Source organism: Girardinichthys multiradiatus, chromosome 4 (genome assembly GCF_021462225.1).
Source record: "Girardinichthys multiradiatus isolate DD_20200921_A chromosome 4, DD_fGirMul_XY1, whole genome shotgun sequence".
Classification (NCBI taxonomy): Eukaryota; Metazoa; Chordata; class Actinopteri; order Cyprinodontiformes; family Goodeidae; genus Girardinichthys; species Girardinichthys multiradiatus.
Window position 1 is genome coordinate 576,142 of NC_061797.1, and position 23,570 is coordinate 599,711.

The 23,570-nt window shown below is 41.3% G+C and overlaps 1 protein-coding gene across 5 annotated transcripts in view; it reads right to left on the minus strand.

Moving 5' to 3' along the window:
* Positions 1 to 332: 332 nt before the first annotated feature.
* The window catches only part of dok4 (docking protein 4), a 132,088-nt gene continuing 108,850 nt past the window's right edge, over positions 333 to 23,570 (minus strand). For 4 of the 5 annotated variants that reach the window (XM_047362271.1, XM_047362269.1, XM_047362268.1 and 1 more), the window contains 3 exons: positions 15,805 to 15,943; positions 14,821 to 14,983; positions 333 to 2,492 (listed from right to left, as the gene is read on the minus strand). In XM_047362271.1, coding sequence (XP_047218227.1) covers positions 2,380 to 2,492; positions 14,821 to 14,983; positions 15,805 to 15,943 — 415 coding nt within the window. In that variant the 3' untranslated portion in view covers positions 333 to 2,379. The remainder of the gene's footprint in view (positions 2,493 to 14,820; positions 14,984 to 15,804; positions 15,944 to 23,570) is intronic. The other variant, XR_007037830.1, reaches the window with a different exon arrangement.

Below are 23,570 nucleotides of genomic sequence, written 5' to 3' on the forward strand. Positions count from 1 at the left end.
CCAGCCACCACACAATGTTGAAGAGGTGTGTCAACCATGAAAGCCCCACAACATCCAGAGAATTGCACACACACACATGCTCAAGATAAACATATGCACCCCCTCACACCACCTTCACCGTTCCCGGCATGATGTTGTTTTGTCAACTTGTTGCTTCTTTGTGCTGAGGTTTTTTACAATCTCAAACTGTATCCTGCTAAGGATAAAGTGTGAAATATGATTTTTTTCTCTCTACTTACCTAATGTGGCCTCTTTTCTCCTCTAGCAAGGGCAGCGCCTGTGAGTGGGCAGCAAAGCCTCGGTGACCCGTCCCCCCCTTGTCTTGTGTCATGATGTCTGTTTGGATGGGTTCTACTGGAATTCTAATTTCCCCTCAGGGATCAATAAAGTAACTTTGAATTGAATTGAATTGAACATTTCTGCCTGCCCCCTCATATATGCATGCCTAGACCGGCTCTGTTATAGATGGCTAATAGTGGCCATAATAATCAATGTTTCAATGTTAGACTGAAATTATGGAAGTGGTTGGCAAAAATAGCACAGCTAGCATAAAAGTAAAATCAAAGATTTAAAAGTGAGCGCAAATAACCCAATGTAAAGACCTACCAGCTTCATCGGCAATTATTTCCAGCCATTGGAAGGCTTCTTTCCATGCTGGATCGATGCCGGGCCTCCATTTCTTCTGCTTGTTAAACCCTCCAACAGGAGAAATGACGTCCTTGTCTATGACTGACTGATGCAGTGCTACTACTGGCTGCAGGCCCGTCATTAGTGGAATGACCATCAACTGATTTGTGCTTTGCAGCTACCGGGAAGAGCGTCATGATATGATCCCTTTTATACCCACCCTTCGAAGCCGACATGATTTTAGAAAGCTTTACCATTAGCGGTCGCACAGGGTCATAGGGTGAAAGGAAGCAGGAACAGACTCAGCCCACGTGCAATAGCCAACATAAAAATCACACGGAGAGGGAGCCTCAGCAAACATGTAAAAAATTAACTTTGGTCAGATTGGATAAAAATAGACCCGTTTTGGCTCATATGCAACATTTATTGGGGAAAGCTAACACTCTACATCCCCACAATTACATCATCCTCACGGTGCTACATGGTGCTGGCAGCATTATGCTGGGAGGTTGCTGTTCTTCAGCACACACAGGAAACAAATAGCAGCATTGGCCACTGCATTATTCCATCCGACAATACAAGCCTTGCAATACAGACCAAGAAAATTCCATGTGACCCATTTTGAACATCCAATCCATCTCACCCAAGGCAGCCCCGATGTCCACACACTTCATAACAACTGTGAAAACAGGAGCGAAAGTTAGAATATCATAAGAAAAAAAGAAAATCTACTTCTAGATCATGGCATGCAGCTACAGTACAGTAAAGATTTTGCCAAAAAAAACAAATATGCTGTATACAATCCAGCTTGTCATCAAATGTCATGTGTGGCAATTGTCCAAATGTCCCAGTCTTTAAATGTGATGTTCTGAAAAAACAGATTTCTCTTTGAAGTGTAGCTCTTCTTTAAGGAAACACCTTCTTTTGTAAAAAACCCAACTATGATTTTTTGAAAACTAAAATTCACAGAGCCAAGATATGCATGTAAACAGCAACATCCTGTTAGATTTGTTAGGTTTAGCAGCTGAACTTGTAAGTAAACTTTAAAAGGGATAAAAACCGACACTAGTTGAGCTCAACTAGACCTCCTGATAATTCAAAACACTTTTATACTAGAGCAGCATTCACCCGTCCTGCACTCATATATATATTGTTAGCAATTTGGAATTAAGTGCCTGGATCAAAGGGACATTGACAAGTGGCATGAGTGGAAGATGGAATTGAACCTAAAACTTTCTAATTGCCAACTGGCTATTTATACAACTGAGCTGCAGCCTCCCCAAGTTACAAACACTAAAATAGCAGAAGAAAGAAAACATAATGCTTTTTTGTTTTAATTTACATAGTTGTAGCTTGCATATTCTGTAACACTGATACTCACTTGGTATTCAGTTTTGAGAGTTTGAGTATAATCCAGAGTAAAGATGAGTCTCTAAAATGTTTAAGCTGCTTCGTTGTGTCTTTTAAACAAACTTAATGATTAGGAGCATATTTCCAAATTTCACAGCAAGTGAGAGAAATTTTTACAAAACCCCAGGCAGAGCTGAATGTCTACCAAAACCCTAGCCTACTGTAGAACTGCAGTCATGGAAGGAAGTCCAGGGGTGTGCAGTCCAACTGCACTTGGTCAATAAGCTGGCAACATGTCCTCTAACGCCTAATACTACAGCACCAAACTGCAGCATTAGAAACAGGACAAATAAGTGTCTTTGCTTCATGTCTCCATATACTTGTATAGGTCCAAATCCTCCTCTAGGTGTCTGAATGCATATATGACGGGGACTGTGCTTGTGCATTTAGGGGCAGCGTGGTGTGACCCTCAGGCAGCAGATGTGTGGATAGTAGCTCGTCCTCTGCAACATCATCTACAAAGAGAGTGGAAACAGAGCTGATAAAAGAAAAGTATGCAGGACATGCTGTCAGATATTTAGTTTTGTTTTGGACATTGCTCATGATTTTTTTTATATTTACCAGGTGGTGCTTTATTAGTTCTTTCCTTAGGCTTAGTTTCTTACTTAGTCTTGTATTTTGTTTATGGTGTATTCTGTTTAATCTGAAACACATTTCCTTAGGTTACATTGTGTCCTTGTATTTGGTTTAGTTCCAGTCATGTTTTTATGTTTTTTGCGACACTAGTGGCCTTCATTTTCTCATCTTTTGACAGTGAGCTGACAGGAAAGGGGGACAGAGAGGGAGAAAAACATGCAGCAAAGCTCAACGGGCTGACATTCGAACCCGTGACAGCCCGTGTCGAGGAACAAGGCGTCCGAACATGGGTGTTTTACCCCTGCACCACCACCGCGCCCCTTCTTCTCCACAGCGGCGTCTAAGCCGCCCTGGGAACAAGTCCTTGCTCTGCGCATTCTTGGCCGAACAATCCAGGCATCCCAAACAGTACCCTTCACAATTTTGTTGAATGATGGTTGAATGCCCTTTTTAGATCCACAAAACACGTGGACAGGACAACCAACCTTCTATGACTTCCCAAGGAGTTCTGTAGGGTAAAGATCAGGCCCACTATTACATGGTCAGAACTCCCTGAGTTTCAAACTGTATGTAAGTGTATGTATCTATAAATGTGTGTATAAATACATACATACATATATATATGCATACACATATACATGTATATACACGCACACACATATGTGTGTGTGTGTCTACGCACATATATACACACATCATATATACACTGCCTGGCCATAAAAAAAGTCGCCAGCTGGATTTAACGAAGCAAATAGGTACAAGCCTGCCATTGGATAATTACTGCCTGGGTGATTATGTTTCAGCTGGCAGGTAGTTATTTGACCCCAACTGGTGCAATGAGTTGCACCAGTTGGGGTTAAACAACCATGTCGAAAGACACATCCTGTGGTTGTGGAAAATATATCAGTCTGTTTCAGAAGGGTCAAATCATCAATGCATCAAGCAGAGAAAACATCTAAGGAGATTGCACAAACTACCAAACTTGGGTAAAGTACTGTCCAACGCATTATTAAACGCTGGAAGGATAGTGGGGATGCATTGTCTTTGAGGAAGAAATGTGGCCGGAAAAAAATCCTGATTGATCGTGAACGGCAATCACTTCAATGTTTGGTGAAATCAAATCAAAGAAAAACAACAGTATAACTCTGGGCTCTGTTTAATAGTGAAAGTAAGAGCATTTCCACACGATCAATGCGAAGGGAACTCAAGGGATTGGGACTGAACAGCTGTGTAGCCTTAAGAAAGCCACTAATCTGTTAGAATTATGAGTATTGATTAATTAATCTTTATCAATAATTATAATTAAAAATCATAATTTGACAAAATTTATTCCTTAACCAAAATCCTCATTTATGAATTGAGACCAGAGATGTCTTCTGGTGTTGTAATTGTGGCTCAACGCCTTTGATAATTACAACCGTTAAATACTCAGTAATAATTAATAACTATTACCAGAGATGTCACTGTCTAATTGACCGTTTCTGCCGAAACGTGGGGAACTTCAACCTTATCTTGACTGACAAATCACTCTTGCACAAAATAAACACAAATCGTCTTCTGTTTATCTATGTGAACATTTATTAAATCACAGCCTGATACAATCTGCTCTTCCGATTTAATAATTTTCACCTACTCAAACATGCAAAGTTCTACACAAAAGGGGTAAAATAACTAACTAAACAAAATAAAGCAAAACAGCAATTATGGCAAAAATGACAATATGACATAGGGATGTGGTGGTGAGTGGAGGTGGGGAGCGTAGCTCAAACTGCAATTCAGTCGTAAAACATCCCCCAACTCCGCGCGGGGTGAGCACACCCCGTAAGCGTTATAGAACTTTTGGCGGCAAGCTAGTAGGCAGTAAAGTTGAAGACAAAGAAAATGGTGAATTTCACCATTTTAACAGTCCAGTCTCACAACGCACCTGCGCTTGCTCCCAGGTGGTAAATAACCCCGCAAAGCACACACAAAACTGGGTAGCACAGCGGCTTCCAGACATCCAACACAGCACGTCAAAGTTTCAATAAAAAGGTTGCATGCACATATAATTCAGAACACATTAGATTAAATGGCAAATCTAATCGCACTAAAACCTCCTCTACCCTGCCCAGACTTTTTCTAAGAAAGAAATAAAAATAAAGGATGGGTTTTACTTGTCGTTGTCTTCCTTCTCAGCAGAGTTGAAGAGAGGAAAAAAAAAGTTGGAAGTTAATGTGCATCCACAGTTAACTTCAGGAAGAGCGGTCAATCTTCATCCTCTGGCCTCCTTGGCAAAAGGGGAAAATATGATTTGACCGTCAGGAGTCGACTGGACAAAACAAGGTGGCGACCCGTCTCCTTGAAACTCCGTGGTTTTTTAGTTACGTGTTAAACTCACGTCTTCGATCGGCAAAGTGAAATATCTGGCCTTCTCATTCCAGAAACCTCAGTTATGAATTTTTCGTTGGCCAACGAAGGAGAATAAATGAAATCCACTTGGGACTCCAGATGATGCTTCAGTTGCATGGTCACCATGTCACGGTCTCTAGCTGAAGGCGTGTTTTCAAAGGGGGCGCCTTCCTATATAGCGTCTTGTGACATCAGACTTGGGACGCCCCGTCATATCAGCCGTAGTGTCCGATGGGATTTGTAGGAACGGACTGTCCTGGATACAAAATGGCCGATGACGATGGAAAGGCATGGTGGCATCCAGCAACGTGCAAATGGTCCAATATTCAGCAAACAAGTGGTCCAACAAATCAGTGAGGCTAACCGGAAATAAAGCCTTCAATTTGCTAGGAAGCATAAAAATTGGACTCTGGAGCAATGGAAGAAGGTCATATGTTCTGATGAGTCCAGATTTACCCTGTTCCAGAGTGATGGGTGCATCAGGGTAAGAAGAGAGGCAGGTGAAGTGATGCACCCATCATGCTTGGTGCCTTCTGTACAAGCCTTTGGGGGCAGTGCTATGATCTGGGGTTGCTGCAGGTGCTCAGGTCTGGGTTCAGCAACAGTATGTGTTCAAAGAATGAGGTAAGCTGACTACCTGAATATACTGAATGACTAGGTTATTCCATCAATGGATTTTTTCTTCCCTGATGGCATGGGCGTATTCCAAGATGACAATGCCAGGATTCATCAGACTCGAATTGTGAAAGAGTGGTTCAGGGAGCACGAGACATCATTCTCATACATGGATTGGCCACCACAGAGTCCAGTCCTTAACCCCACTGAAAATCTTTGGGATGTGCTGGAGAAGGCTTTGCGCAGTGGTCAGACTCTACCATCATCAATGCAAGATCTTGGTGAAAAATTAATGCAACATTCATCCATCCATCCATTGTCTGCTGCTTATCCGGGGTCGGGTCACAGGGGCAGCAGCCTAAGCAGAGAGACCCAGACGTCCCTCTCCCCAGCCACTTAGGCCAGCTCGTCCGGGGGAATCCCAAGGCGTTCCCAGGCCAGCCGAGAAACATAGTCCCTCCAGCGTGTCCTGGGTCTTCCACTGGGCCTCCTCCTGGTGGGACGTCCAGGAGGCATCCTAATCAGATGCCCGAGCAACCTCAACTGGCTCCTCTCGACGTGGAGAAGCAGCGGCTCTACTCTGAGTCCCTCCCGGATGACGGAGCTTCTTACCCTATCTCTAAGGGAGAGCCCAGACACCCTGCGGAGGAAACTCATTTCAGCTACTTGTATAAAAAAAAATAATAATAATGCAACACTGGGTGGAAATAAATCTTGTGACATTGCAGAAGCTTATCGAAACAACGCCACAGCAAATGTGTGCCGTAATCAAAGCTAAAGGCAGTCCAAACAAATATTACAGTGTGTGACCTTTTTTTTGTTGGCGACTTTTTTTTGGCCAGGCAGTCTATATACACACACACACACACACACACACACACACACATATGTATATATATATATATTTATATATATATATATATATATATATAATATATGGAATGAAAGCCTGAATATATGAAACGAAAGCCTGAATATATGGAATGAAAGCCTCAATATCTGGAATGAAAGTCTGAATATCTGGAATGAAAGCCTAAATATCTGGAATGAACGTAAGAATATCTGGAATGAAAGCCTGAATATCTGGAATGAAAGTAAGAATATATGGAATTAACTTTGAAAATATGGAATGAAAGCCTGAATATATGGAACGAAAGCCTGAATATATGGAATAAAAGCCTCAATATCTGGAATGAAAGTCTGAATATCTGGAATGAAAGCCTGAATATCTGGAATGAACGTAAGAATATCTGGAATGAAAGCCTGAATATCTGGAATGAAAGTAAGAATATACGGAATGAAAGTAAGAATGTATGGAATGAAAGCCTCAATATCTGGAATGAAAGTCTGAATATCTGGAATGAAAGTAAGAATATCTGGAATGAAAGTCTGAATATCTGGAATGAAAGCCTGAATATATGGAATGAACTTTGAATATATGGAATAAAAGCCTGAATATATGGAATTAAAATCTGAATATATGGAATGAAAGGCTCATTATCTGGAATGAAAGTGTCGAGGGAGGATTTTGGGTCGGACCAAAGTGCAGACAAGAGCTCGGTAGCCGCATCATAGTTTATTCACCAAATGCAAAAACGTAACAAAACACTGCAGGTATAAATCAAAGTCAAAATCCAAAACTTACAAAAGACTGTAGGTACTAATGGTAAAAACGTAGCATAAGTCTCCAAGCGAAGCATAAACAAAGCATAGTCATAGTAGGGAAAGGGGTATTGACAAACACAAGGAACCAGCGACGAACAGAGACACCAAACCAACTAATATACTGGGGAAAGACAAAGGCAGGGAATCAAGGGAACTGAGAACATGTGCGACAAGGAGGCAGGGAAGCAGAAGGAACAGGTGAAACAAATACCAATCCATAACTAAACACAGAGATACTAAATAAGAATCCAAGGGTGAAATAATAATAATAATAATAATAATAATAATAATAATAATAATACCACAAAAAGTAATAAGAAAGCAACCACAAAAGAAACTAAGAGTTAGAGGAATGCAATACAATACATACTAGGAAATGATAGAGGGAGGAAAAGGAACTAATAAACATGAAGCCCAATCCAAAATGGAAACAACTAAACAAAAGTTAACACAAAGCCACAAGCAAAGTCCAAAAATGTCATATCCTGACAGAAAGGCTAAATATCTGGTATGAAAGCCTGAATATCTGGAATGAAAGTAAGAATATATGGAATGAAAGCCTCAATATCAGAGTGAAAGTCTGAATATCTGGAATGAAAGCCTGAATATATGGAATGAAAATCTGAATATATGGAATGAAAGCCTGAATATGTGGAATGAACTTTGAATATATGGAATAAAAGCCTGAAAATATGGAATGAAAATCTGGATATATAGAAGGAAAGCCTGAATATATGGAATGAAAGCCTGAATATGTGGAATGAAAATCTGAATATATAGAATGAAAACCTGAATATATGGAATGAAAGTCTCAATATCTGGAATGAAAGTCTGAATATATGGAACAAAAGCCTGAATATATGGAATTAAAGTAAGAATATATGGAATTAAAGTCTGAATATCTGGAATGAAAGACTGAATATATGGAATAAAAGTCTAACTATATGGAATGAAAATCTGAATGTATTGAACGAAAGCCTGAATATATGGAATGAAAGTAAGAATATCTGGAATGAAAGACTGAATATATGGAATGAAAATATGAATATATGGAATGAAAATCTGAATATATGGAATGAAAGCCTGAATATGTGGAATGAAAGTCTGAATATCTGGAATGAAAGTCTGAATATCTGGAAAGAACTTTGAATATATGGAATAAAAGCCTAAATATGTGGAATGAAAATCTGAATATATGGAATGAAAGCCTGAATATATGGAATGAAAGTCTCAATATCTGGAATGAAAGTCGGAATATATGGAACAAAAGCCTGAATATATGGAATGAAAGTCTGAATATCTGGAATGAACTTTGAATATATGGAATAAAAGCCTGAATATGTGGAATGAAAATGTGAATATATGGAATAATAGCCTGAATATATGGAATGAATGTCTGAATATCTGGAATGAAAGTCTCAATATCTGGAATGAAAGTCTGAATATATGTAACGAAAGCCTGAATATATGGAATGAAAGTAAGAATATATGGAATGAAAGTAAGAATATCTGGAATGAAAGACTGAATATATGGAATAAAAGCCTGAATATGTGGAATGAAAGTCTGAATTTATGGAATGAAAATCTGAATATACGGAATCAACTTTGAATATATGGTATGAAAGTTATTCTGACATTAAGAAGGCACACCATCTTCTTAGCTATTTGTTTTGTATGAATGAGCAGGTGGCCTCATATAACTACTCAGTAACAGGCTAGTATGAGTGAGTAAGCAAGGATTCTGGTTGCAGCAATTCTAAATGACAAAGACGCCATAAACACTTTGGCCAGTGCATGTACAAGCAAAAGTAATACCAGTGCCACGATCCAATACCGTACTACTGATGTAGAGATTTTTCCATTGTTTCAACATAGCAGACGGAGTGCAGCGAACGTTACAGGTCCGCCTGTTTCTTCTATGGACCATAACCAGCCACATGGAGACGACATCAATGCCATGACTGACTGTATAAACATCTGTGTGGATACCATCATCCCCACCAAAACGGTGAGATGCTTCCCCAATAACAAACCCTGGATCACCAATGACCTGAAGGACCTGCTTAACCAGAAAAAAAGAGCCTTACGAGAGGGAGACTGGGAAATATTGAGGAGTATACAGAAGCAACTTAAAGTCAAGATACGAGACAGCAAGGAGGTGTACAAGAAGAAGCTGGAGAGCAAGCTCCAGCAAAACAATATCAGAGATGTGTGGACAGGGATGAAGAAGATCCCAGGCTTCAAGCAGAAGGACAACTGGACAGATAGATGTCTGGACAAAGCCAATTAACTAAACATATTCTTCAATAGGTTATGTTCAGAAACATGCTCAGCATCCTCCTCTCCTGCTCACAGCCAAACAGACATCCCACCCTCCTTTGACTCACAGCTCTCCTGTAACACCTCAAATGTTTTGTCTTCCACCTCAGCCATGGACCCTTCTGCTTCTACATGTTTTTCTTCAACCATATCAGAATATGCTGATGCTCCCTTTACCTCCCCCTTTCACATGTGTCACAAGAAGTCAGCTGAAGAGACAACTGGAGAGACTTAACCAGAACTAGGCTGCAGGTCCAGCTTGTGTCAGCCCTAAAGCCCTGAAGGTCTGTACAGAGCTGCTCTGTGGGATTCTGCAGCACCTCTTCAACCTTAGCCTGGCCCAGAAAAAGGTTCTAGTGTTATGGAACACCTCCTGTCTTGTTCTGGTACCAAAGAAAACTCAATCATCTGTCCTCAATGACTATAGACCTGTTGCCCTGACATCTCATATTATGAAGGTCCTAGAGAGACTCCTGTTGGCCCACCTGAGTAAGCAAACAATGAACCATCAGGACCCCTTTCAGTTTGCTTATCGCTGTGGAGTTGGAGTTGAAGATGCCATCATACACCTGCTTCAACAAACCCACTGTCATCTGGACAAAGCCAGCAGCACTGTGAGGATCATGTTCTTTGATTTTCTCCAGTGCATTTAATACAATCCAACCTGATTTGCTTTGTCAGAAACTCCAGAAGACTCAGGTGGAGGCCTCAACAATCTCCTGGATCAAAGACTACCTGACAAACAGACCACAGTTTGTGAGACTGAAGAGTTATGAGTCTAACCAGGTAGTCAGGAGCACCACAGGGGACTGTACTCTCACCATTCCTTTTCACTCTGTACACCTCAGACTTCCAGTACAAGGCAGACTCCTGTCATCTGCAGAAATACTCGGATGATTCTGCAGTTGTGGGGTGGATCAGAGATGAACAAGAAGTTGAGTACAAGGATCTGGTGGACCACTTTGTGGCATGTTGTGGAAACAATCATCTCATCTTGAGGATGAATAAAGCAAAGGAGATAATTGTAGATTTTAAGAGAAACAAGAATAGGCCAGTCACTATTTCTATCATGGGAGAAGAAGTGGAGGTGGCAGAGGAGTATAAATACCTCGGTGTTCACCTGGACAACAGACTGGAGTGGAGATGCAACTCTGAAGCCATCTACAAGAAGGGAGAGCAGAATGTACTTCTTGAGGAAGCTAAGGACCTTCGGTGTTTGCAGCAAGATGCTGCAGATCTTCTATAAGTCTGTTGTGGAAAGTGTGATCTCTTCTACCATCATCTGCTGGGGAAGCAGCATCAGAGCCAGGAACTTAAAAAAGCTCAACAAGCTGATATAGAAGGCTGGCTCTGTTCTGGGGACTCCTCTGGAACCTCTGGAGATCATTGTGGAAAGAAGGATTCTTCATAAAATGAGGAACATTATGGAGAACCCTGATAGTGTCTTCAGTCAGAGGCTTCTTTAAATCTGCTGTAAGACAGACCACTACAAGAGATCCTTCCTGCCCACAGCCATCAGCATCTACAACGACTCTTTGAAGAAACCTTCATAATATGAGCTACAACAACATTTAATTTCCCTTTGGGATTAATAAAGTATTTTTGAATTGAATTGAACACATTGTTCACTTCGCCTTCGACAGCCCCATCTATAATCTTCGCCCATTCGCTTGAAAAGTACGGGGTTCCATTAGTGCCAAAAATATGGACATATTTTTCTATGTATATATTTATGTGTCTATGCACATGTGTATGTGTCTATGTAAGCTGTATATGTTAGATGCATATGTTAGATGTACGGGTTAGGACCAACCCCCCACCCATCCCCCTCCCGTCAAGCACCCTGCCCCTCCCCTCAACTCCAGTAAGCTGCTAGAATGGCGGTGGCACTGTATCTGTATCTTTTCGAATGAATGGGCGAAGATTATAGATGGGGGCTGTTGAAGGCGGTTCTTGTGAAGTGAACGATGTGTTACGGTCCATAGAAGAAATAGCCGGACTTGTAACGTTCACTGCACTCCGTCTGCTACGTTGAAACAATGGAAAAATCTCTACATCAGTAGTAGGGTATTGGGTCATGGTACTGATATTAATTTGGCTCGTACATGCACTGGCAAGGTGTTTATGGCGTCTTTGTCATTTAGAATTGCTGCAATCAGAATCCTTGCTTACTCACTCATACTAACCTGTTACTGAGTAGTTATACGAGGCCACCTGCTCGGACATACAAAATAAATAGCTAAGAAGATGGCGTGCCTTCCTAATTGTTGGGGTCTGGGAGCTTCAGTTTGTTTTGCCTGCTATTAACTCTGTTTGGGCAATAGAGATCACCAGAGCCGTAGTACGGAGGAGCACAGGTGCACCACATTACCTCTTCCCCAGTGCAGTGTAAAGGCAGCAGGCTGTCAACACTTCAGCGCCTGAGTGTTTGCCTTCATGGTAACTAACTGGCCAAAGTTCTAAGCCTTGCCTGAAAACTTTAAGTCACTGACCTTCTCGTGTACTCCTTCCATGTTTTTTCCAAGCCCTGGTTCAAGCCCTCAAGCTTCTTCTTTTTTGATGATCCAAGTTTCCAAGCCTCCAAGTTTTCCTCGTCGAATCAAGCTCCAGCTGACAGCATCAAGCCTCCTTGGACTCTCACTGGCCTCCGGAACCGAACCTTGCTCACCCTCCTTTGTGCCCCCCACCCACCAAGTTCCTCCTCCGGCAAAGCACCACCAAGGATCAATACGGTACAAGTTACTTCACTACTTGCGATCCCTCAACCTCAGTGGTAGAAACTCCTACATGTGACTACACTCATCATACTCACCACTTACCTTGTTTCCCGGAGCTCCAGTACCTCGTCCAGACTCCCAGACTCCAACCATTTATCCCCCCGCCCCTGGACTGGACTCCTTCACCTACCATTGGTGCGTCATTCCAGATATTCAGACTTTCATTGCATATATTCAGACTTATGACAACGTATTTTGGGAGCAGGCGGTCTTATCACTGAGCCAAGAAAATAAAACACAGAACTCAGAAACATCTCTCATCAATCAGTCCTCACGGGGGGAACTTTTATTCTTCACAAAGCGCACAGAATCATCTTCATCGAAAATTCCAAAAGTCTCCCCGTCTTTCAGTCTTTACGGGGCGATTTTTATACAGATACAAAGCATTAGTGTGTATTTGGGCCCTCTTGACCAATTGAAATCATTCATTTACGTAATACTTCTGGCATCCACAACATTTCTTTCTCTACTTTTCCGGGAATATACATACAGCCAAACATCTGGAAAACATCAGATTGGGCTACGCGACATTTTATAATAACATTCTCATGACTTATCTGGATGCAAACTCTCAGGTCAAATTGACCTGGCAGGGGCCAGCATATCACAAGATTTCCTGCACTAACAAGCCCAGTTTTTCCTCTTGCCAAGAAGTTTCCCTAATGTAATCAGCTTGTATGTTTACTCAGAGTGAAAAATTCTTTACTTCTTGTGATGGTTAAAACAATACTAACACTTTAAGCTTTAAGCCTCAACAGTATATACATGCCATTATATATATATATATCCGTCTTACAGCAGATCTGAAGAAGCCTCTGACTGAAGACACTCTGTTGTTGTAGGACAGTCTCATGAAGAGGATGCTCAGGGTTCTCCATAATGTTCTTCATTTTATGAAGAATCCTTCTTTCCACAATGATCTCCAGAGGTTCCAGAGGATTCCCCAGAACAGAGCCAGCCTTTTTTATCAGATATTTATGCTCCTCCGCCACCACCTCTTCTCCCATGATGGAAATAGTGTTTGACCTATTCCTGTTTCTCTTAAAATCTAAAATCATCTCCTTTGTTTTATTCACATTCAAGATGAGATGAAAGTACAGTTCCCTGTGGTGCTCCTGCCCTGCTGACTACCTGGTTAGACACACAACCCTTCAGTCTCACAAACTGTGGTCTGATTGTTGAAGCAACCACCTGAGTCTTCTTGAGTTTCTGACAAAGCAAATTGGGCTAAATTCTGTTAAATGTTCTGGAGAAATCAAAGAACATGATCCTCACAGTGCTGCTGGCTTTGTCCAGATGACAGTGGGTTTGTTGAAGCAGGTGTATGATGGCATCTTCAACTCCAACTCCACAGCAATAAGCAAACTGAAAGGGGTCCTTATAATTTTTTGTTGCTTACTCAGGTGGGCCAACAGGAGTCTCTCTAGAACCTTCATGATGTGGGATGTCAAGGCAACAGGTCTATAGTCATTGAGGACAGATGGGTGAGTTTTCTTTGGTACCGGAACAAGACAGGAGGTCTTCCACAACACTGGAACCTTCCTCTATTACATGTTTCTTGTTGCTTATTCCTTTTTTTTTCAACATAATTGCTGAATCACAAGTAAATCAGACACAGTTAAATAAATATAAAATAATAATATAATATAATATAATATAATATATCTCCCTTAGAGATAGGGTGAGGAACTCGGCCATCCGGGAGGAGCTCGGAGTAGAGCCGCTGCTCCTCCACATTGAGAGGAGCCAGTTGAGGTGGCACGGGCATCTATACCGGATGCCTCCTGGACGCCTTCCTCTGGAGGTGTTTCAGGCAAGTCCCACCGGGAGGAGGCCCAGGGGACGGCCCAGGACACGCTGGAGGGACTATGTCTCTCGGCTGGCCTGGGTTGTCTGGGGAGAGGGACGTCTGGGCGTCTTTGCTGAGTCTGCTACCCCCGCGACCCGGTCCCGGATAAAGCAGTAGATGACGATAATATAATATAATAATTAAATATTATTTTATGTCTTACATTTAAACAGGTATCAAAACTTTGCATTTAGACCTTTTACCGGTGGAGCTATACTTGATTTATTTCAGTTATGCAATTTCACGCAGAAATTGGTTATGCTTTAGTTTCATGTTTTTCTAGTTATGTTTCTATTAGTTTGTATTCAAGAGTCTCTTTTCTGCTCTAGCCACGTTTTGTTCTCTCCTGTCTCTTTTCAATCATCTTCATCCGGTTCATCTGCACCTAGCATTCAGTCTCCTTGTTTCACCTTGTTCTTGTTCTATATATACACATCTGTTCTGTTCATTCCTCACAGAAACATTTTGGATCAGTGTCTCTGTTCATGTCTTGCCCTTTTTGATCATGCCAAGCCTGTTTTGCCAACCTGCCCATGTCTGTTTTTGCCATCACCCACTGTAGTAAGATTTTGTTAATTAAATAATTTCACTTACCATCATGCTGCCTGCTTGTCTGCATTCCGGGGTCCTCCGCTACACAAACCTTGACATCCATGCTGTTCTGGTTTCCAGTGATGTGGTGCCAGTATGCGGATCGGGGTAGGACTGCAGTTGGTGTGCATGGGTAGGAGCCAGCCTCTGAGTCCTTAGACAGCCGCTAGGTGTCACATGCACATAACAGCACAGTGTATAAAGATAGAGCCCATGAACTACAATACAACCTTTTTTTATCACTTTTATTAAGACTTCATGTCAGGTAAATGGATTGGTCTAGAGTAGTCCGTCAACACAAAACAGAAGATTTTTTGCATTTAAAATCCATTTCTTGATGCATCATTAAATAAACATGCATTAAAGCCAGGTTGTGATGCAATTTTGCATTTCCTAAACGCAACCTAGAGCCCACTCATGCAAACCAGCTGTACACTTCTTATGCATATGTGTAACAAAAGATCTCTTATACAATATGTCAAAAAGAAGTTGTAGCACAGCAGCACAGGTTTGTGCTCAGTAACCTGGGATGCAAACAGATCAGAAAGAAAAAATGGAAGAAAGAGTGACTGTAGTTTTTAAATTCTGTAAAAAAACTTTCTGAACAATGTTTCACAGAAAAAGGTAATATTGTTGGCAGGAAATATACTGCCTGTGCCCTATAATTACAGCATAGTCTATAAATTAGCTAAACTGTTAGGGACAGGCAATGTTGACAAAGTTGATGCAATACATCAAGATTGCCAACATAACAAGATCAATAAACTGATACTTCCAGACACAAACAAGTAGCCAGATACTGGCTGTAGCTGCAGTGGCCAAAATATGATGAAGAATTTCTACATTGTGAGAGACAGTAGGCCAATGTTTGAAGCTCTGTATAACTAGATCCTGTCACATCCAAAGTGAATGAACTCTTCTCTACTACCCACTTCTGTCTATGACTGTCTGTCAGTGTGTGTGAGTGTGTGTCAGCCAGGTTCGTACCCTTCTGTTTTTCTCGTCCTCCAGCAGGAGCTTTTTGTGCTGCTCAGCAATGGCCAGTGTAGATGAGTGGACCCTCTGGTAGATCTGCTCCCCCTCTGTGGTCTGGAAGGTGTAGAGGCCCTCACCCCTATCACACATCCTGCACACAATGACAAATCTACAGTCATATTCAATAAATTAGAATATTATGTATTATTATTATTAATAATTATTATTATGTATTAAATTATTTCACTTACTCAATTCACTAAGTAAAACACGTTATATAGACCATTTACACACAGACTGATGTTTTAAAGCCTGTATTTCTGTTATGATGATTTCTAGCTTATAGCTAATCAAAACAAGTAATTTAAGATTAGAATATTATACCAATAAAAAAAGTTTTAATGCAGAAACATGGGTTTAATGAAATTATGTTTAATACCTGCTTAAAGGTTGTTTAGTTTAGAAAGGTAATTGTAATCCAACGAGATTAAATAAGCCTCATCGAAATGGATATTCTCATTTATTGAATTTGACTATCTTTAAGGCTAGGATATTTAACAAGACTGGATGATGTACTGCGCGTTCTATTTTCAAAGCACATTCCCTGTCATGGTTTTTACAGCCGACTTAACCCACATGCAGAGACTCTCAGAGAACTTTGTAAAAGGAATACGTTTTTATTGAAAGATTGATCAGGAACAACAGGAGCGACGAGTCTAATCTTCCTTACTGTGAAAACACAAAGAGAAAAGATAAATAGCTGAACCTCAGAAACATGAACCAACATAAACGTATCGTACTGGAGATTCCGGAATAACCCGCCAGGGAGAGAATAAATGTCAGGAAAGGAGTTCAGCTTGCCATGCACAGACTAGATCAGGAAGTAGCCTTAGCCACTACGGAGGACTGGAACAGATCAGGTAGGATTCACACCTGGAACAGGTAACAAAGCAAGTTAGAGTTTGCAACAACAGATCCTTCAAAAGATATCCATGGTAAAAATCATGCAAAGATTTCAGAGCTGGCCAGAAATTACCATGGAGGCAAAAACACTCAGGCGCCGAGGTGTTGGCAACCTTCCTCTATATGCTTCCCAGCTGATGAGTAGATGCACAACACCTGTCGCCTCAGGTACACTCCTACTGGCGGCACTTAGTGTCAAAAAGGTGTAAGCAGCAGGCAGCAGAACTCCAAATCCTGACATTCCCAACTGACATCTGATATCTGACTGTATGCTTTTTGTTTTGTTGTTGCTGTATTGTTTGGATTTTCTTTAAATGTTAGAACTAGTGTACTGGGAACAACCAATATGCTTTGCCACACCTATGTTGTTGTTTTACAATCAATTAATCACCTGTTGTTGATATTTGGGGAACTGTAAAAAGTATTTCAAAATAATTCATTATTAGTTCATTAATCTTAAAATTCTGCAGAGTGTGTCTTTGATAGTTAAATGCCCAGATTTGCACCATCTGTAATTTACAACACAGCTAAACCCCTCCTTGGTTCTGTCAAAATGGAGAGAATGAAAGCCATCCATGTTTATGTGTGTGTCCCGAGTAAGCACGGTTAGCCACATCTCAATAGGCATAACCAAACTGCTCTCTATATAAGGTTGTTGATGCCGGGTAAGAGCTGCCAATATCTCGACTTTGATGGGAAGGCATCTCACATTTCCCATGATGATGACAGGTCTGTATCTTCTCCTCTGGTTGTGATGCCTAATGCTAGCACAGGTCCCGCATCTCTTCCTTCTCAGCTCATGGGCAATATTGGGTCACTGGTCCCTGGTGTAGACAATAAGTCACGTTGTCTCCAAACACAAATGCCGTTAAAAAAAGGAAATAAAAGCAAAGTTGTCCTTGAAACGGTCAGCTCCTTTGTGTGTACAAGCAAGAAGGAAAAAACAGGAACAGAAACACACAAAACGTCTAAAAATAGATTTTAAAAAAGAAAAACTCAGGACTAAGTTGGTGCTAAACAGGGTGCCTGCCCATTTAGCGCCGGAAGACTGGTTGTTAACTCGCCTACATTCAATGTCAATCTGCTGTCTTTCCTCAGTGTATAAGCTCATTGAGTTGTCTTTTTTTTTTTGTGGGTTCATCTGCTCAATGCTGCTCGACACTGCTTAATCATCTGCCCTGTGGATTTCTACCCTACACTATCTGCCGTCCATGTTCCTGGTTTGTTTTTGGATTTAAAAGTTTACTAGGCTCCGGGTGATGGGCCAGAAAAAGAGCAGTTTTTTATGAAGATGAAGAGAACAATGCTCAAGATGCCACCTGATGTATTTTTATATACATATGCTACAATTGCACCACTCAAGGTGGTAGCATGTTGGAGTACCTCTGTTTTGTTTCATTATTAGCAACAACAACATTTAATTTCCCAGATTTAGACTGAGCTGGGGCCCTACCCTGGAGCCAGGTCTGGGGTTGGAACTTGTCTGCGAGTGCCTGGTGGCTGGGTCACTCCTTGCAGGGCCCAGCCGGCGGGCTATGGTCGGTTTGCTTGCCACCCCCCAGCTCAGCCGTTGTGTGAGTTGGGGTTTACCCCAGCAAATGAGAGGATTGCATCACTGCTCCTTTGGATTTAGACGGTGCCCCTCTCGAGGACTTGTCATTCTTCTGGGGGACTTCAATGCAACAGTGACACTTGGGTGGAGCATGACTGGGAGGACTGGCCTTCCCAATCTGAAACTAAGTGGTGTTTCGTTATTTTCCCGGATCCTGGGAGAGGCTTGAAACATAGAGTTCGAGTTCACCATGTTCTCTGCTTCCCTTTGTTGATGTGACTGCCCGTAGCTGTGGCCTGTTGTGATTGCAGTGCCGGAACCAAGATGTTATTGTTTCTGTCAGAATAATGCAATAACTTAATTTAAGCAAAGCATTGCTTCCATAAAAACAATCAATGGGCATGGAAGCTTTGTCATCCATGCTACGGACAATAATACAGTTATACCCAAAAGGGGCCCCGGTACTGAAGGTGAATGTCACTCTGTATCTGTTCATTTGTATACTCTGTACATTGATCATTTTGGCATTAAATCTTGATTTAATGCCACAATTTTCTCATTATTTCAAAAGGTAAATACTTTGCTGGTTTTATTGGTTGGGTCTCAGAACTGGAGAGAAATGGACCCGGAGGTGCACAGGGCGGAAGAAGAGTAAAACTCCCATTTTACAACAGTGGGGGCTCGTCGAACTGTCCAGGTTCCAAACGAGACCAACCCTGCAAGGAGGACCCAGACAGCGGCGGGGGGGGGACCGAGCCTTTGGTACAGACCGCGGTCATCTCAGGTAGGCAGAAATAGCTGGTAGACAGACGCTTTTACTGCAAGGCTCGGTTCTCACGTCTCTTTTTCTGGACTTCCACTGATCCAAATTTAAGTACGGAGTGACATTCACTTAGTCTATATTGTTGTGAAAAATGGTGAAAAAGACGAAGAGGTAAAAAAGACGTCAGAAATAGAGAACTCATGCATGAGATAGAAAAAACTAATCAGTGATTTAACGAAGAAAGGTTTGAATAAGATAGCGGATCAGGCCCGAGGAGCAGGGATCGGTTAACCTCAGGGTGATTGATTGGTTGAATTAATTGGTGAATTGATCTATATGGATTTAATCTCTGGATTGGTTGATTAATTGATTGATCACTCAATGATCTTGACACTCCAGGAAACTTGCGTACGAAGTTATACAAAACAAGTCCACACCTGTTTTTACAGGCACGCCTCACGTGAAACAGTAGTTTTGATGTTGATTGAGAGTAATCAGGAAATTTCTCACAGTGGTTGAATAAGATAGAGAATTGGCTTTGGAGGACCGGAGATCGGTTGAAACTCCGGCGTATCAAAAGATAGTCTCCGCCTGTTTTTACAGGCTCGGCTCGGTAAACAGTAGTATTGTAAATGATGATTAATGTTTTTACATAACTTGTACTGTGTGAAAGAGATTGGTGGATTGAGAAAGTGTGTAGTCTGGAAACCTAGCGGTGATAACAAAGACTGCACGCTGAATCCATCCTTCGGTGGAGTGAATGTGTTCTGGTGTCTTGGAAGCCGACGCTTTGAATTGGACCGGGAGCTTGAAACATAGTGTGTCATACGTCCCGGTTGGCCAGAACTGAGTGTTGTGAATAAAAAGCAAGAAACTGAGTGAGGATGAATGAGAGTAATAGTCCTTATCCACCAGCATCCTTGCTGCTGGAAAACAGCAAACAGCGAATCATAAATCCAGCTGAAACCACAAAACCACAATTGGACTCTTAACATCTGGTGCAAATACAGGTCCTTCTCAAAATATTAGCATATTGTGATAAAGTTCATTATTTTCCATAATGTCATGATGAAAATTTAACATTCATATATTTTAGATTAATTGCACACTAACTGAAATATTTCAGGTCTTTTATTGTCTTCATACGGATGATTTTGGCATACAGCTCATGAAAACCCAAAATTCCTATCTCATAAAATTAGCATATCATTAAAAGGGTCTCTAAACGAGCTATGAACCTAATCATCTGAATCAACGAGTTAACTCTAAACACCTGCAAAAGATTCCTGAGGCCTTTAAAACTCCCAGCCTGGTTCATCACTCAAAACCCCAATCATGGGTAAGACTGCCGACCTGACTGCTGTCCAGAAGGCCACTATTGACACCCTCAAGCAAGAGGGTAAGACACAGAAATAGATTTCTGAACGAATAGGCTGTTCCCAGAGTGCTGTATCAAGGTACCTCAGTGGGAAGTCTGTGGGAAGGAAAAAGGGTGGCAGAAAACGCTGCACAACGAGAAGAGGTGACCAGACCCTGAGGAAGATTGTGGAGAAGGGCCAATTCCAGACCTTGGGGGACCTGCGGAAGCAGTGGACTGAGTCTGGAGTAGAAACATCCAGAGCCACCGTGCACAGGCGTGTGCAGGAAATGGGCTACAGGTGCCGCATTCCCCAGGTCAAGCCACTTTTGAACCAGAAACAGCGGCAGAAGCGCCTGACCTGGGCTACAGAGAAGCAGCACTGGACTGTTGCTCAGTGGTCCAAAGTACTTTTTTCGGATGAAAGCAAATTCTGCATGTCATACGGAAATCAAGGTGCCAGAGTCTGGAGGAAGACTGGGGAGAAAGAAATGCCAAAATGCCAGAAGTCCAGTGTCAAGTACCCACAGTCAGTGATGGTCTGGGGTGCCGTGTCAGCTGCTGGTGTTGGTCCACTGTGTTTTATCAAGGGCAGGGTCAATGCAGCTAGCTATCAGGAGATTCTGGAGCACTTCATGCTTCCATCTGCTGAAAAGCTTTATGGAGATGAAGATTTCATTTTTCAGCACGACCTGGCACCTGCTCACAGTGCCAAAACCACTGGTAAATGGTTTACTGACCATGGTATCACTGTGCTCAATTGGCCTGCCAACTCTCCTGACCTGAACCCCATAGAGAATCTGTGGGATATTGTGAAGAGAATGTTGAGAGACTCAAGACCCAACACTCTGGATGAGCTAAAGGCCGCTATCGAAGCATCCTGGGCCTCCATAAGACCTCAGCAGTGCCACAGGCTGATTGCCTCCATGCCACGCCGCATTGAAGCAGTCATTTCTGCAAAAGGATTCCCGACCAAGTATTGAGTGCATAACTGTACATGATTATTTGAAGGTTGACGTTTTTTGTATTAAAAACACTTTTCTTTTATTGGTCGGATGAAATATGCTAATTTTGTGAGATAGGAATTTTGGGTTTTTATGAGCTGTATGCCAAAATCATCCGTATTAAGACAATAAAAGACCTGAAATATTTCAGTTAGTGTGCAATGAATCTAAAATATATGAATGTTAAATTTTCATCATTACATTATGGAAAATAATAAACTTTATCACAATATGCTAATATTTTGAGAAGGACCTGTACATGCAGGTTGTGGGAATGTTTTGGAAATTCATGGAGATTTTATAGGGAAATCCTTTTCTCACACTGCGATTCATAAACAACAGGGGAAGAAAATAGTTTTATAACTCAGTGTGCGCCTCCCCCTCTTTCTGTTAAAAAAAACTAATGAAACAAACCTAGTCTACTCAAGCATCGTGTCAGACTAGATTGAAAATGAAAGAACAGAGAACAGCAAGATCAGCCTTTAACTAACATAGCCATAATGTTGAGGCCAGTTGAAAAGCACTTGGCAGAAGATTTATTTTACAGGGAAATAATTCCATATTTGACCCAGATTGTGTGCATTTTTGATTTTTCCCCTTTTGAGAGAAGTAAAATTTTCTCCTCAGCTCTGCGAAATGACTGCAGAATTAAACTTGACACAGACATGCAGCTGCCTGAAAACAAAGATAAAACTTCCGCAAACAGCAGAAGCCTGTCTCTGCTGAGAGCTCTGATAAAGATTGTAACTCTACCCTGCATGTGGCAAACTCAAGGCCCGCGGGCCAAAACTGGCCCACCAGTAGTTTATGTGATTCTCTATAAGTAGAAACTTAGATATGATAACCTTTTCTCTCTCTACAGGGGGAAGTAGGAAAACAGCAGAAGTCACTGTGCTGGTTCAAAGCAACAAGTCCCAATTCTCAAAAGTCATAAATTGAAGGATAATTTGAAAAATGTCACAACATATTTTGTGCAACTGTGTCAAATCTGCAATCAGTTTAATCTAGAGGTTTTATTAAAAGCAGGACTGGGCATCGTTCCAGTCCACAGTGCTTCATGGAAGCAAATAATGATTGATTTTACTAACATGGGAGCAGAACACAAAACTGAAGGAAAACGTTCCTTCTAAAAGAGGAAAGAGGAGAAAATGACACCATGGGAGTGCCTGAAATCATGAGATCTGACGATGGCACTCATTTTCTCCAATAAAGATCCGGGGGAAGTTGAAAGATAAATGAGAGTAATCGTTAATTGGTGCAGGTTTTCAAACCAGCAACTCATGGGTTAGTATGGAGAGCTAACAGAACTATGTATACAAAAAGAAAAATTGGCTAAAGTCTGCAGACATAAAATGAACCTGGATTGAAGCTCTAACTAAGTTTATTTAATCTGAGATCCTCTCCAAATGCAACAGTATATGTCAGTCTACATGAGATACTAACAACTTCACCTACCGCAGAAATAACATCAGACTGTGTGGAAGGTTTGTTGACTGATCATAGGCTGGATCTATGAAACATTATGTGCACACACCAAATTACCTAACGATGCAAGACCAAATGACCAAGGTTCTGACTGACTTATGAACCTCACTGACCTGACAATGATAACCTGACACTTCCCCAGACTGGACGGACCGGACAAACAACACCTTCAAGGTGGACCCCACTAACACCACCTTATTGATCCTTGGTGGATAAAAAAAGAATTGAAGCATTTAAAACAGACCTAGTGGAAACAAAAAGGATCATGAGTAAATTATGTGTATTATAAGAATATAAAATGAAAATTATATTCAAATTTTTGCAAATAAAAATTGCTCTGACAGAGAAGTATGTAAGTAAAAATGTATTTGTATAGCACATTTCAGCAGCAGGGCAATCCAAAGTACTTTACATTAAAAAAACACAAAATCCTAAAAACCCTCACGCGGATATTCATGACAGTCATGGGGAAAAGTTGTCAGTGTGTGAACGTGTGTGAATGGGAATGACTGATTTCATTAAAGAGCGTCTTTGAGGGATTTTAAAAGCGCTAATAAAGGTCTGATGTTCTGATGATCATTGCCAAACTTTTACCTCTATAAGGTTTCCAGAATGTTTCCAAAGAAAATTATAGAAAGATAGCAACGGTTCTAC